This window comes from Quercus lobata, chromosome 12 (assembly GCF_001633185.2).
Source record: "Quercus lobata isolate SW786 chromosome 12, ValleyOak3.0 Primary Assembly, whole genome shotgun sequence".
NCBI classification, from domain to species: Eukaryota; Viridiplantae; Streptophyta; class Magnoliopsida; order Fagales; family Fagaceae; genus Quercus; species Quercus lobata.
This window is the reverse complement of record NC_044915.1, coordinates 5,020,026-5,034,335: the sequence shown is the minus strand read 5'-3', so window position 1 is coordinate 5,034,335 and position 14,310 is coordinate 5,020,026. Positions and strand designations below refer to the sequence as shown.

Here is a 14,310-nt window from a genome sequence, read left to right as displayed (position 1 = left end):
GTATTACACATGATTTGTTTGGTTGCCAAGAAAAACACAAAGAAAACAAGAAATAAAGAAAATTAACCAAACATAGAGAAAATCAACAGATCTTTGATAGCTAATCGTCTTTCCTTCTGTTTCTACTCTTTTCCACCACTTTCTCACCAACCAAACAAGAAATAAAGAAAATTAACAACAAAAAGGCTGGGTCTGGGTCGACGAACCAAACAAGAAGACCGATCCAAGAAGTGAGCCATTTCGATCACCGGATTGTCGGAACCGAACGCTGACGACAACAACGGAGCTCGCACATCGATGAAAACTGCTACTTTTCTTTGTGTGTTGGGTCTGGGTCTGGGTCTGTGAGAGAGTGTTGTCGATCGTCTTTCCTTCTATTTCTACTCTTTTCCACCACTTTCTCACCAACCAAACAAGAAATAAAGAAAATTAACAACAAAAAAGGCTGGGTCTGTGTCGACTAACCAAACAAGAAGATCGATCTTTGCGTGTTGGGTCTGGGTTTGTGAGAGAGTGTTGGGTCTGGGTCTATGAGGGAGTGTTGGTTTGTGAGAGAGAGGGGCATAGATAAACTGATGAGGGAGAATAATAAAAAATTGTAAAAAAATGAATATTTTATTGAATAAATATGTAGAATAGATAAACTGATGTAGGTGTTTTGTGAAAATGAGTGTGTAAAATAGAAAAAATAGGTTTTAAGTGTAAAATAGACAGAATGTTATGCATAAGCTGATGTAATTGCTTTAATAAAGTTAAAACTTAATAAATGTGCGGCTATTGTGGTGTGCCTAGAATATAATATTTGTTGGGTTGGGGTGCCACGTGACCTAATATTAGGTCATGTGAATTTTTTTTTTTTTTTTTTTAAAAGAAATTCGTAACTTTTATTAAGAAATCTTCACATATATAACTCAGAACTTAGAAGTTCATTCGTTCCTCGTCTAGCTTGCCAAGAGGCAAGATGATGCCCTCCAGGGCTCCATCTGTCATGACTCAGTGGAAGAGGAATTCATTCTCATCGGTCATCACATGGCAAACCAAAATACATGTGTGCGTGTGGGTATGTGATTGCTCTCTATCTTCAATCTCTTTTTAACTAAACAAACTTACATTTTACACCGTCTATCACATTAGCATGGTGCATGCATCGTGGGTCCTGCCTTATTTCCAATATCCCACTATTCGCCACCATCAGCCCAATGGGCCCAACGCTGATTTAGCCCTAACAAGTATAAAGAGTGAAAAAATGGGGGAGAAAAAAAAATTGTCCTAGATAATTTATATATATATATATATATATATGTGTGTGTGTGTGTGTGTATGTGTATGTGTTTTATGCCAAAACTCAGAAAAAATTCAATTAGAATATGTAATTGGAGTACAATTTTGCACTATGTATCTTAAATTATTATTTCTTAATTTTAGACTCATATGTGGAACTGCATCATAACTATCCATTAAGATGAATTATTGAATACAAATCCAAAGAATCTAGAATTAATGAATTGTAAAAATAGAAGAAAAAAAAAAAGAGTGCTTCACAATAACAAAAATTAAGAAGTAATAAAAAAATAAAATAAAATATACACACATGGACAATATAATTACATTTTCTACTGAATAATATTTTTACAAGCTTTTTAATATAAGAATGACAATCAATAGTATTTAATTCATATATGTATGAATTATACTATAGATCAGATTGTATATTCCATGCATATGGATGAGGTTACAAGTTAGTATATATTTAAAGCCAAAGCTAATTGTATATTTTTCTTAATTTTGGTACTAAATGTGAAGACCACGTCATAACTATCCATCTAGTTGTTCATTGTCAATAGATCACTTCTAGATTTCTCTTGAAAAAGATAAGACCAAAGTGAGTTATTCAGTGTAAAAACCAAAGAGTCCAAATTTATGAACAATAAAAAATAAAAATAAGTGCATTTGTGTCTTACCATTCCAATTATCAAACGCCTCACGTACCAAGATTTCCTTACTTTCCCCATGTTTATACCAGACTAAAACAAAGGAAATTATGTCCAAGCTTTCTATACATCATATGCGTTTTAAGTCTTCTGACTTAAAATATGTAAGGCTTGACTTCACATCTTCATGTCATTGTTTGGAATTTACATCATACTACATCCACAATATTTTTATAAAAAAATCTTATGTAACAACTGTTATTGGTGAGTAAATAATTGATGTCAATATTGGATTTAAATTAGAATTAGTAACAATTTATCATATAAGATTTGTTGTGAAATGATTGAGAGAAAATGTTATGGATATAACATTACTCTTAGTTTTGTTGAACCCAATTTTCGCAATTCTCAAGTTAGGATATTCAACATTTTATTAGGGTGGTTGAAATAGGTTAGTTTAGCATATAATTTATTTTTTGCAAGTGTGTGTATATACATATACACATTTTTTGCAAGTTAGGATAGTCTTGTGACCACCTTTAAGTTAAACGTGGAGAAGCCTTGGTCTCGTGGCAATCTCGAATTGTTCAAATTTGGAAGGCGAATTGACTCAGCCAATCCTTTTTTTTTTGGCCAACTCAGCCAATCCTTAGTAATTGGTTCTCATTGGTGTGAATCCAACGAAACAAAGCTTGGAATCTTTAGCTACGAATCACAAGAATCTCGAGCGCATAGCTTTATGCGGAAGTGATGCCATGATTTGAGTTTGGTTATTAACGGGACTGTGTTTGATTTTTTGGATTGGTTTAAATGATTTTGCAAGATGATATGGTCTTGTGCGTAATGGTTGCTAGGTTTTTTTGTTTGGGTTGTGGGTTGGGTTACTATGTTACAGTGGTGGTTAGGAGGCTGGTTGTGCCGTGGGTGGCGCTTGATTCGTGGGTGTTTGGGCTAGTCTAGTCTATTTGTTTGAGAGACTAAGAGAGTTGGGGAAGAGAAAAGGGAATAGTGTTTTGAGTTTTTGTTTTATATTATTTAATGGGTTGTATGTTAAAATGGTTGAAATTATTTATATTATGTTAATGAGTTGTATGTTAAAATAGGATGGGATGTAGAGTGTAATGTTAAGTGGAGTGTCGAAATAGATAAAGTAAATTTTTGATGTGTTAAATACTAAATTTTTTTAGCACTTTGGATGTGAATTCTCTAAGAAGTCAAAAGGTAACTCACAGCTAGCGAGCACATAAAGACACTAAGAGAGAGAGAGAGATTCAAATATCAAACTTAACTCAAAGAGAGAGAGAGAGAGAGAGGCATTGGAGATGCGAGAAAGAATCAAATGACAGTGGAGAACAAATTCATGGGTGAGGCGAGATGATGATGCAAGGATGTGTGGTGGCCTGACAATTGTCCTATTGGCGAGGCAACCGCGTGTCTATTTAGGGATTTCTTTCTAAAATTAATTGATCAATTGAATTTAAACTAAATATAACAGGTCTTTTTTTTTTTTTTTTAATAATCTTTTTGTTTTGTTTTTGAAAAGTTAATAAATGGGCTTCTTGTTATATTTGTTGTTGTTGTTTGGATTAGTTTCGTTGTTGTTTGAGCTATTTTTATTATTGGATGGGCTAAGTTTTGTTGCTTTTTTTGTGTTTTTTTGGGGTTCCTAGGGCGGGCCACAGATTTACGTTTTTTTGGGGCACAAATGCTAAGTTGATCTTAAATGTATAGATTTCTTATTCTTGTTTGGGTTAGTTTTGTTGATGTTTGAGCTACTTTTTAGTTTAGTTGGGCTAAATATTTTTTTTATTTGGGCTTTTTTTTGTTAGGCCACAGATTTATGTTGGGGGCAGAGTTAATTTATTTGGGCCCAAATGCTAAAAATGATAAATTGATCTTGAATATATAGAATTTAATTTTTATTTAAAAAAAAAATACAGGGGGAGCCTGGCCCCAGGCCCCTGGCTCATAAGTAGCTCCATCCTTGTCTCAAACTCACCTTAAAATAAATACTTTTAAATCTAATCTCCAAAATAATTTATGACAATTATTCTACTTTTTTTTCTATTCAAAATTATCATGATAAAGCTTTATATTTTTCTTTAATCACATCATATCATCCATTTTGAGGGTGAGACTTTTAAAGCACTATCGCAATGACATATACCAAACATTCAACAAAGTGAGTAAGCTGCTTACAACTGTTTCTACAAAACATTTATTCCGCCAAAACGTTGCAGCAGCTTCTACACAGCTATTTCCATCACACCAGCTTTTGCAATGTTTACATCATAATAAAAAAACTGGCCCTTCATTTGATTCAAAACCTATATGGTCCAACAAATTCATTCTTAATTCGCTGCTGTGATTCTGAAGTTTGACAAATTAATGAAATGCAACTATTTTCTGTTTTACTTTTTACTAAAGAAAAATGTAGCTAGTTGTCGAGTTATAAATTTGCAAAATGAAAACCAGTTGTTTTTTAAAACAAAAAGTAGTTTTGCACACAATCGTATGTCACTCAGTTCGTCATGATAATATGTTCGGCATGGACACGTGCCCTTGCTGTTGGCTAATTTCTCTGGGTTTTTTAGTGTTACTGAGATGACCTACCAAACCTAATGATGAAAAAAATGAACAAAAGGATATAGAGCTACGTGTAAATAGCGTTTTTTTTTTCTCTTAAGAGTCATAGAGTGTTAGGAGAATGAAATATATTCAATCTTTTAGAACTAAACCCTACACGAGATTACTGAAAAATGTTAATGGATAATAAGAGACTGGTAGTTTTGTTCCGGCTAAATATTTTTTCACATTTATTTACGTCTACTATTTCACACTACATATTTCAATAATTAATGCAAAATATCCACAATTTAACGCATAAAAATAAATACAAAAAAAAAGAAGAAGAGAGATGTACAAAATGCGAGAGAATCAGAATCCATTTTTTCTTGTCCTCATCACTTGATAAAGTTTTATTAATTTTGGGCCACTGAACTATTACAGGAAGAGGATAAGTTCACAGCAGATAAGGACAATATTGTCCTTGAGAGATATTATTTATTTTGTCTTATATGCGACAATGCTTGATGCAAGGTTTCCTAAACAAAATAGCTATAGTGTGCATAAATAGAGAAGTTGAACTAGGAGGAAACCACAGGTTTTTGGAAAATGGAGACTCAAGGCACCAGCTTGCAGGAACCACCCAGGTTTCACTTCTTTATCCTAAATCTTATTTCTGTTCTAAAAGCTATGTATCATCTTTCATGTGGTTAATGTTGTTTTCACCCATGTATTGCAACATGCAATTCTATAATATGATTCCCCTAATTAGACATAAAATGGAAACGTAAATGCAGATCTCCAATTCCTAAACTTCACCAGTTCTAACAAATTGGTCATGTTCATTACGACAAAGATCTCAGAGTCAATTAATTATTATATCTATAATATTTATGTTCCAAGAACAAGGGACTCAGTTTGTCATATGAGGCTTATGAGCTTATTACAAGAATTTTAGCTCTTTAGATTTGGCTTGTTTTCAGTCCCCTAGCCAACCCGTTTTGCTGCACACTTCTTACAGCTAGTGGCCTCATCTTATAGCATAAGAAGACTATTTAGGCTTAAGTTAAAAGCTCATAGACAGTTCATAGGTTCGAACCGAAGAGTATGTTGTCGATAAAACTTGCTCCCCTTTTTCTTTTTGATTTTGATTTTGATTTTTATATTTTTGATGAACAACGAGACTTTATTACAAAAACAGAGGAATTACATAACAGAAGGTAAACTTGCTCCGCTTTTTCCTTTTGATGATACAAAAAGGCTCATTCAAAATATTTGTTTAGACCTGGCAAAAGGGTTGGGTTAATCCATGAAAGCATATGGTCATCTTAAACCTATAAAAAAAAATTGAAAGGATGTTTCTATAAACCATATGTTAAATAAATGATCTCCTTAAAAAAGATACGTGGTTCCTTACTAGATTTTGGTGGTGATCATGGTCAATACTCAATACAAGGTTGATTATAATTAGACGAAGCAAAGAACTTCAGCCATATTGCAAGAATGAAATGTTCTGCTTATTGTCAATATTCAATCATAAGATCATACAGCGGTAGTGATAGCTCCTCTTTGAGCAGGGTTGAGACAGTTGGAGGGAATTCTGGCACAAGTGATGTAATTTGCAAGTGTGGTGAAGGGTGGACATGCGTCATTACTAGGACTGAGGGGCCTGATGCAGGGAAGGCCTTCTTCAAATGCGGTGAAAATTGCACCTGTGACATGTATGTTATATTTCTTAATTTTCTTACTTACATTTGAAAGTTGCATTCTAATTTTATGTCAGCGGCCAAGGACTCTTAGGATTAAACAAGCACTTAGAAAATTATTAGTTTGATTTCATTTCCCTATGTCTTTCAACATGAGTTTACAAAAGCTTCCACCTTTTCCTGCATAAAAGATATAGTTAAACAGGGAAAAGAAAATAAAGTTGAGGTCTGCTAAGATGATGTTATCAATGTCTCATTGTACCGACAGAAAAGTGAGGGTCTCTCAAGAGTGCAATTCACTAATGAAAAAGCGTTTCATTGTGACATAAACTAGTTGGAAGCTTCCAAGCACCTATAAATGCACACACAAAGCCAACCGTGCTTAAAGCATTTCATTGTGTAATTTTAATTTTAGATTTTTCCAAGGGAAGCTTAAAATTTTAATTATGAGTTTGAGTACTGATTTGGCTAGAATATGAGTACGCAAATACATAATAATTGGATCAAGATATGCATATAGGTGAATCCTACCCAAGATGATCACTGATGCTTTATTTCTTGGTGACAAAGATGGGACAGTAGTGGAGACTCGAATGTGAAGCAAAAGCTAGAGAACTTTAGCGGAGGCGCATTCTGCAAGTGTGGTGAAGGTTGGAGTTGTGTCATCTCCAAGATTGAAGGGCCTAAAGCAGGCAAGGCCTTTTTTGAATGTGCTGATGGTTGCACCTGTTCCACTGAATGACCTTAGCAGAAGAGTGTTCACATGTAACTACTCCATGTATGATAGCTTGTGGAAAGTCAGCCCATGAAGGCTTGTGTAGAGCTTCAATGGGCATTATGTCATGAGAGTTTGCTTTGGCAACTCAATGATACAATCAAACTCATAGGATGAGTACTGTGTTAATAAAATAAAAAGACTACTAGAAGCTCTCCTCTATGGACCTTTATAAGCTTAGTTATATAAGATTAGTGGGTATTTGTCAAAATAAAAATGACAGTTCCATTCTGCTAATTATGAAGACTCAATGCTGCCATAGAAAGTAACCTTGTATGATATCTTGGAGCACCGAAAGAAAAAAAGAAAAAGAAAAAAAGAACAGAATTAAAATTAAAATAAGGATCGGTAAGATACTAAGATTGTTAGTAGCCTCCAACTTCTGTACAATCTCAAATTTTTTGGAGATGGTCCCTGTTTTAATGGGAAATTGCCACAGATTAACACCCTGAAGCTTATTGTTGTTGACCTAAATCATGGCCCTATAGGTAATATGAGATTTTATAAGGAAGAGGTGCCACATTATAGCTTTTCTCAATGAAAAGCTGTTCTGACCTTCACTCAGAAGTGAGCAGAATGAAACTTGTACAATAATGTCACTAAATAGAAAATATTGCAAGGAGATGTAAAAACATTTGGAAAATGCTTAAAGCTCTAAAAATTCGAAATTATACTACAAAAGATTTATAATCTGATATGCAGATGCATGTAATTGATGGACTTTAACAACATAATAAATGAATGTCAGTTTGTAAGACCAATTTGTTGTGGTATTCCCTAACATCACTCAAAACATATTATCTTGATTTTAGATTTGTGCCAGATTTCCCTCTGATTGTCTCAAACTTGCTCAAATAGAAGTCACTATTACTCTGCTCCAAATGCATCTACCACTATCTCATACAAATGTTCAATAAACATATCCTTCTTGAACTATGACAGGGGCTCTTTACTTCGCATCTAATCTATAATCAGCTAATTATTGACCAACGTCACTAAAAACCAACAAGGAAGCACACAACCTTTTCAAGTAAGTAATTTCTCATCCCAAAAAAAAAAAAAAAAAAAAATCTCATATGGGTAAGTAAGAAACGTCCCTTACTAATTTCTTTTATCTTATATTTACATACTATAATTTTGATATGAAATTTATTGTATCAATGTGCACCCTGCACTTCTATAACTGTTGAACCTCCCTCACATAGCTTTGTTAATTAAAATGTTAAAAGTAATAAAGACCTACATTAACCGTGCATGAAATCCAGAAAATCCGGATGTGAATAAAAAAAAAACGATGATATCTTGTCTTGTATCTATGTTTAAACTTTAAAAGTAATAAACATAAAGCGTTTCATGAGTGTTTGTGTTATTAACAAATAGTACTGTACAAATTACTTAAGATTTCATAAAGGTGAAGCATTCATTTTGAGCTTTACACTCACCCACCCACCACAACATTAATAACGCAAACAGTTCAAGCACATAGATAATACAGAAATTAAAAAAAAAAAAAAAAAAAAAAAAAAAAAAACTAACAACCAATTAATCGTAAAATTTATTTAATACCCACTTGCTCTTCACTTCTGATGAAATTGAAAAGAATCATCATTTTGGAGCAGAGGAAGAAGATGACAAAAAGAAACGCACCTCGTCAACAAAACTCCGATCCTTAGGCCTATCCTCTCTTCTCACATACCCACTTGCCTCTCTCTCTGTGTACTCACTCAACCCCTCTCTCCCATTCTTCTCCCACAGCTCCTCTCCAAAGCTACGGTGCGCGTAGTACGCCTCCGCCTCAGCCTGAGTCTGAATGGGGAGCCGCTCGTAGTGGCCGAGAGCGGTGCCCTCCAGCTCGTCGAGGCGGCCGAGTCCGCGGGTTGACACGGAGTAGAGCTCGCCCTTGACCCGGTGACCCGACCCGGGGAGGTTGATCAGGTATGGGATACCGTTGGGTCCGCATACGAGTGGGTAGGAGTGTAGGGTCACGTGGGTGCCCAGGAAAACGGCGTCGTTCTGGTCTATCAAGGATTGCATTAAGCCGTGGTTCGGAAAACCTCGCTTCAGTGTGCCGTATGTGAAGATCAGGTGGCCTTTGGATTCCCCAAAACTGTCACCACCCATTCCTCAGAAACAGAGAGAGATTGTTGACTTTTTGCTGAAATAAAATATAGTAAATGTTGGGTTTGTTTTTTTTAAAGGAAACTCATTTTGTTTTGTCTAAAAATTCACATATCATCCACTCAAACTAAATAGAAGGTGAGGGCTAAAACTTTCTGTTACTTGTGAATTATATATTTAAAATAAGAGTAATGTTATATATACAAATTATTTTATAATATTTTTATAAGTTGTTAATATCACGAGTTTTTATTAGTTTTAATATGGTTTATTATTAATATCATATTTTTACTTATAATAACTATTTAAAAAATGTTAAAATTACATTAATAGTTTGTAAAAATAGTTTGTGTCTGTAGTATTACTCTTAAAATAAAAGAATATGTCTAATTAAAAAAAATACTAAAATTAAACCAAACTCGTCAAATATTAACAAGAAGCAAGAGATACTTGATAAAGGTTGGACTAACGTGGATTTCATTTAATAAAAAAAAATTTAATAAATAAAAAATATATATAATTAGTCCCATAAATTATTTTAATTTTTTTTTTCTTTTAATAAGTACGCCCACAGTTTATAAAGCCAAAAAAAACAAAAAATGACATAAACTGCACCCAAAAAAAAAAAAAAGTCAAAATGTTGCTAACTGGCACCGACCCATAAAATAATATCAAAGGACAAATCTTGGGCCAATAAAATTAATTGGGCTGACACTGACAGGCCTAAATCCATTTATCCTTAGACACGGTAAACGGCCCAATCATGAAATTGCTTGCTTCTAAACAAAATTTAGCTAAACCAGGACCAATTCATGTATTTTCTATGTGACACACACAGAGAATGAGAGAATATATATATATATATATATATTCTTTTTTTATAAAGATATATTTACACAACCTGATCCTATTTGGATGTGTTTAGAATTTTTTTCAAACAGGTATGTGATAGAATTTGATTCAAAGTTTGGGAAGGTTTTGGATTTTACCAACTTATGCTTTAAGCCTGACTCAATTATTTAATAAGTAATACAAATAAACTTATGATTAATTTTATTTATATGTGACTAAAACAAAGGTAAATTGAGTTTGAAACCTTTAACCAACATCTTAGGGCCACTACTTATAAGTACTTGATACATATGAGATGGGACGCATATATGCACCACCTAAGGGAATATTAGGGTTTTGAAAAGTTCTAAACACCCTCTTTAGCCAAAGGGAAACAAGAAACTACAGTGACAATGTAATATCAATTATACTTAAAATATATATATATATATATATATATATATTATAGGTGTTACTAAAAGTAGATTTGGACCGTTTGGCATATAAAGTGTAGAACTTGTCCGGATTTGGGAAGGTTTTTCCAACCCAAACGGTCTATCGTTGCAATTACTAATGAAAGTACTTCTTGCATCAACTATAAGTTAGCTCAATTTAGTTTTGGTAATACATATGCAAAGGAAGTCCGGCCCAAAGTTAAAGATCGACGTGTGTATGTGTGTGTGTGTGTTTTTTTTTTTTTATTTAAAATTTGATCCCAAAGATCAACATGTTTAACAAAGAAAGCTTCATAAATTTTTTCAATCCTTTCAGAAATCAGAATAAAAGTTGCAGCTAAGGTTCAGCTATAAAAATTGGTGAGTGAAAAAAAAGTTCGGAAACCAAAAATTTTTTACTTATTTAGGGCTTTAGGCCCCTCTCGAAAGAATCATATCACCCTTTACAGTTGTAACGGTAGAAATTGGTCAATCTTTTGAGAAGCATATAGAGATTAGAGAGAAAGAGACTAAAAAGTAGGTCCATGTAGGTCCTTATTTAGAACACCATGGTCCTCTTGAAAAGGAAATTTGAGAGAAAAAAATCTTGCATTGTGTACTTTTCTTTAAATCACAAATCTAATTGCACGGGGCAATAATGGTGCGTTGGAGCATGATCAATCATTTTCTTCTGCAGTTGGGAGTTGGGACATGGATTTATTTTCATACAAACTATAGATACACACGAGTGACGAGACAACAAGCTAAAGTAACTTTAAAACTCTTGGCGTAGATTTTGCGAGTGCATAGACAACAGGTTGAGCATGTTTCAGAAGGAAGTAAAGCTTAAAATGGTCAAGCTAACCTTTTATTCTCGATTTGATGGCACAGCGGATGCATTATGGTTCAGAACAACTTTGGTCAGATGCATTATATTGAGGGTCAGATTGTTCCATCTGTAGGGATGGTGGAAAATATAAGTTAAGGGGCCCTAGTCCCTATTTGTAATGCTTGGCCATAGCTTGCTTTGTGATCCTACCTTTTATTGTCGCCAAAACAATTTAACCATATACACAATCATAATCTAATTAATACAACTTACATTCTCCAAACTAAGCCTTTCTAAGAAAAAAAATTCAACAAAAATTTATAATAATTAAATACAACAATTAGAAAGAAGGATTGAAACGAAAATTCTCCTTTTAATGGAGAGAAGACGATACCAAATCAAATTAGAACCTTGATATTGGTGACTTCTCATCAAGCTCAGTAAACTCAAAACTTGATGAGCTCCCCCAAGGACCAAGGCCGAGCTCATCAAGTTATACATGAAGAGAATCTTAAATGTCATTAAATAGGCTGTTAAAGAGACTAAGGTACTAAGATCAATCAAGTTATGGCACGATTGCTTGTGATCGATCGAAGCCTGTATGAGTTGTAATCTTGGATTCTAGATTTTTTTTTTTTGATAACTAGTCGATGACAGGTCAATCGATCTAAATTCGATTAAACTTTAGAACTTGATTGGTCAAGATCTTGAATATATATAGAATCTAGAGCCGCAGTGCTTTCTAATAAAGGTAGTTTGTACACTCCTTTTCTCTTCGTACGTACCTAGAGCCCCGTGCGAATGTTAGTTAACCGATTCAAGCCACACATGCAATGCAAGTTACCTTCAATTATTTGACTCCGCAAGATATATTATTATATTATAATCTCCATTCACCACCCTCCTTTTTCCAAAAGCTGATACTATCAATTTGCGTATATCTGTCGCAATATCTAGCTAAGCCCAAAATCCCACGAACCACAAACTAGTTTTCATGAAAATTTGTTGAGGAACACTTTTGAGACTTGAGAGTTGTTGAAACATGACATTCAATTTAAAAAAAAAAAAAAAAAGTCTTTAATGATTAAAGAAAACGAATGGTATTTCCAAAAATATATGTTCGTTTATATATTTTGATACAATTCATGCATTTATTAATATGTAATTTCATCTCCTATATAAGGGTTCATTATTAAAATTAAAAATTTATTTAAAATTAAATTATTATTATTACATATCATATATTTAAATGATGTCAAAGTGTATATCCAATTATAAGTCCAGGTTTTTTTGGAAAAAGGAAAAGAGTGTGAGTGGGACATAATTTTAAAGGTGAGAGGTTAATTTTTGTACTTGCGACCAGATTTGATGAATACATGCAGGGGTTCACGTGTACAGTGGGACACCCACCACATGAGTTGCTTCTTTGAATCATGTAGGGACAGAAACGTTGGGATTTGGGCGCAAAACTAAACTTGTTCCATACGTAATCGACGGACACGTAGGTAGGCAATCCCCATTTGAGACAGTAACATTTCGAAAGGTGTGAAGGTACCATTTTGTCGGATGCGTATGCAGCTTCTGCAAAAAGGTCTGATCTCCTTTGCCCGTACATTGCACCCGACAAAAATCTCATTCACGGCCCTTGACTTATCTTACATTCAATTAATAAAATTTTTAATGATTGATTTAAATATTAGGAGTTTAATTTCTAATTACACCAAAAATTGATTGATATCTTAATTTAATGATAAAAAATTATCATTAGAAGTAGACATCATAAATTGAAATTCTCTCAAAAAAAAAAAAAACTTTTATACTACAATAATGTCAGGAAATATTGAACTCTCTCATCTATTCCATAGAAGTTTCTTTTTTTCGTTTTTCCCTTATTTAATAAAAAGTTTGTGTTTAAATATTGTTTACACTAATAAGAAATTTATTCGTATGTTAATGAGATAGTAAAGATAGAGCACGCGAAGCTCTTATGTTTGTGTTTCTTGGTTTCTCACCGAAGCTCTTGGTTTTGTGTGCTTTGCAACTCTTTTTTTCTCCTATTTTTTTTACTTGGTTGTTTTTCCTAGATTGAGATTCAATATAATAGTAATATGCAATTACATCGTGTAATTATAATATGCAATTGCACCATGCAATTAACCACCTCCCTATCACAATATGTTTTTACTATTAACCTGATCTCAATCTGTTTTTCTACCTCTTATTTGGCTTATGCTTAGGATGTTTACAGTATATTTTATGTTTTTTTTATTAATATATATTTCTATCTTTACCCTAAAAAAAGAAAAAGAAAAAGAAAAAGAAAGGGTTAGAATTGTTATGGTTAAAATCAAAGTGAGATCAATCAAGGACAAAAGGTTTTATAGGTTTCTACCCTCAATTATAAAGCTATTTGTATGTGACCCAAAAATCACTCCATTGATGTAAGGCCTTAAAGGTTCTTTGATTCGATTTTTGATATTGTTACAACAAATTAGAGGAGATAAGAAAATTGAAATCTTGGTTCTTCTCATTAAAAAAGACAAAATACTATTATTGTGTTACAAGACTTTTAGAGTTGGCTTGCTCAACCGGTTGGTAAATTTAATGCAAAGGTTTTTGATGGGTCTAACAATAGAGACGTGGGTATTCTAGTCTTAGTTGTCTAAGATTGTAATAATGGAATACTTATTTATTGCAGCTATATGCGATATGTGTGTAGGTTTAATACTGAATGAAGTTGTCTTTGCTAAAGCATTTGATCTAAGAAATGTGATTTTCGAGGGCAATGCAAATTTTTTATGTTAGCTTTTGAAGATCATGTGCCCAATATGTCGTTAATGAGTTATATTATTGTTTATATTAGTTTCATTTATTTGGAGTTTGATAGTGGTCGTTTTCAATGGATTCGTAAATCTTGTAATTGAGCAACTTGCATTTTGGCATTAGATTCTAAGTCTTTTAATCATTATATAGTGGGGATGAAGGAAATATCTCCTTTTATTGCTAGTTGTGTGGCTAGTGATGTATTCAATTTATAATAATGATATACAAGTATCTTTTCTTTTTCTTAAAAAAAAAAAAAAAAAAATCCCTATCGTGTGCGTATAAATTTAAATTCTCA

The 14,310-nt window shown here is 33.2% G+C and overlaps 2 protein-coding genes across 2 annotated transcripts; one reads left to right on the top strand and one right to left on the bottom strand.

Annotated features, from left to right (window-relative positions):
* The first annotated feature begins 5,037 nt into the window (after positions 1-5,037).
* On the top strand, positions 5,038-7,214 carry LOC115971856. Its single transcript, XM_031091936.1, has 3 exons — positions 5,038-5,143; positions 6,074-6,217; positions 6,773-7,214. Exons 1-3 carry the CDS (start codon positions 5,106-5,108, stop codon positions 6,942-6,944), a joined length of 354 nt encoding a protein of 117 aa, XP_030947796.1. The 5' UTR covers positions 5,038-5,105; the 3' UTR covers positions 6,945-7,214.
* Positions 7,215-8,291: 1,077 nt separating this feature from the next.
* Positions 8,292-9,217, bottom strand: LOC115971855 (putative gamma-glutamylcyclotransferase At3g02910). Its single transcript, XM_031091935.1, has one exon. It carries the CDS (start codon positions 9,096-9,098, stop codon positions 8,583-8,585), a length of 516 nt encoding a protein of 171 aa, XP_030947795.1. The 5' UTR covers positions 9,099-9,217; the 3' UTR covers positions 8,292-8,582.
* Between the last annotated feature and the right edge of the window lie 5,093 nt (positions 9,218-14,310).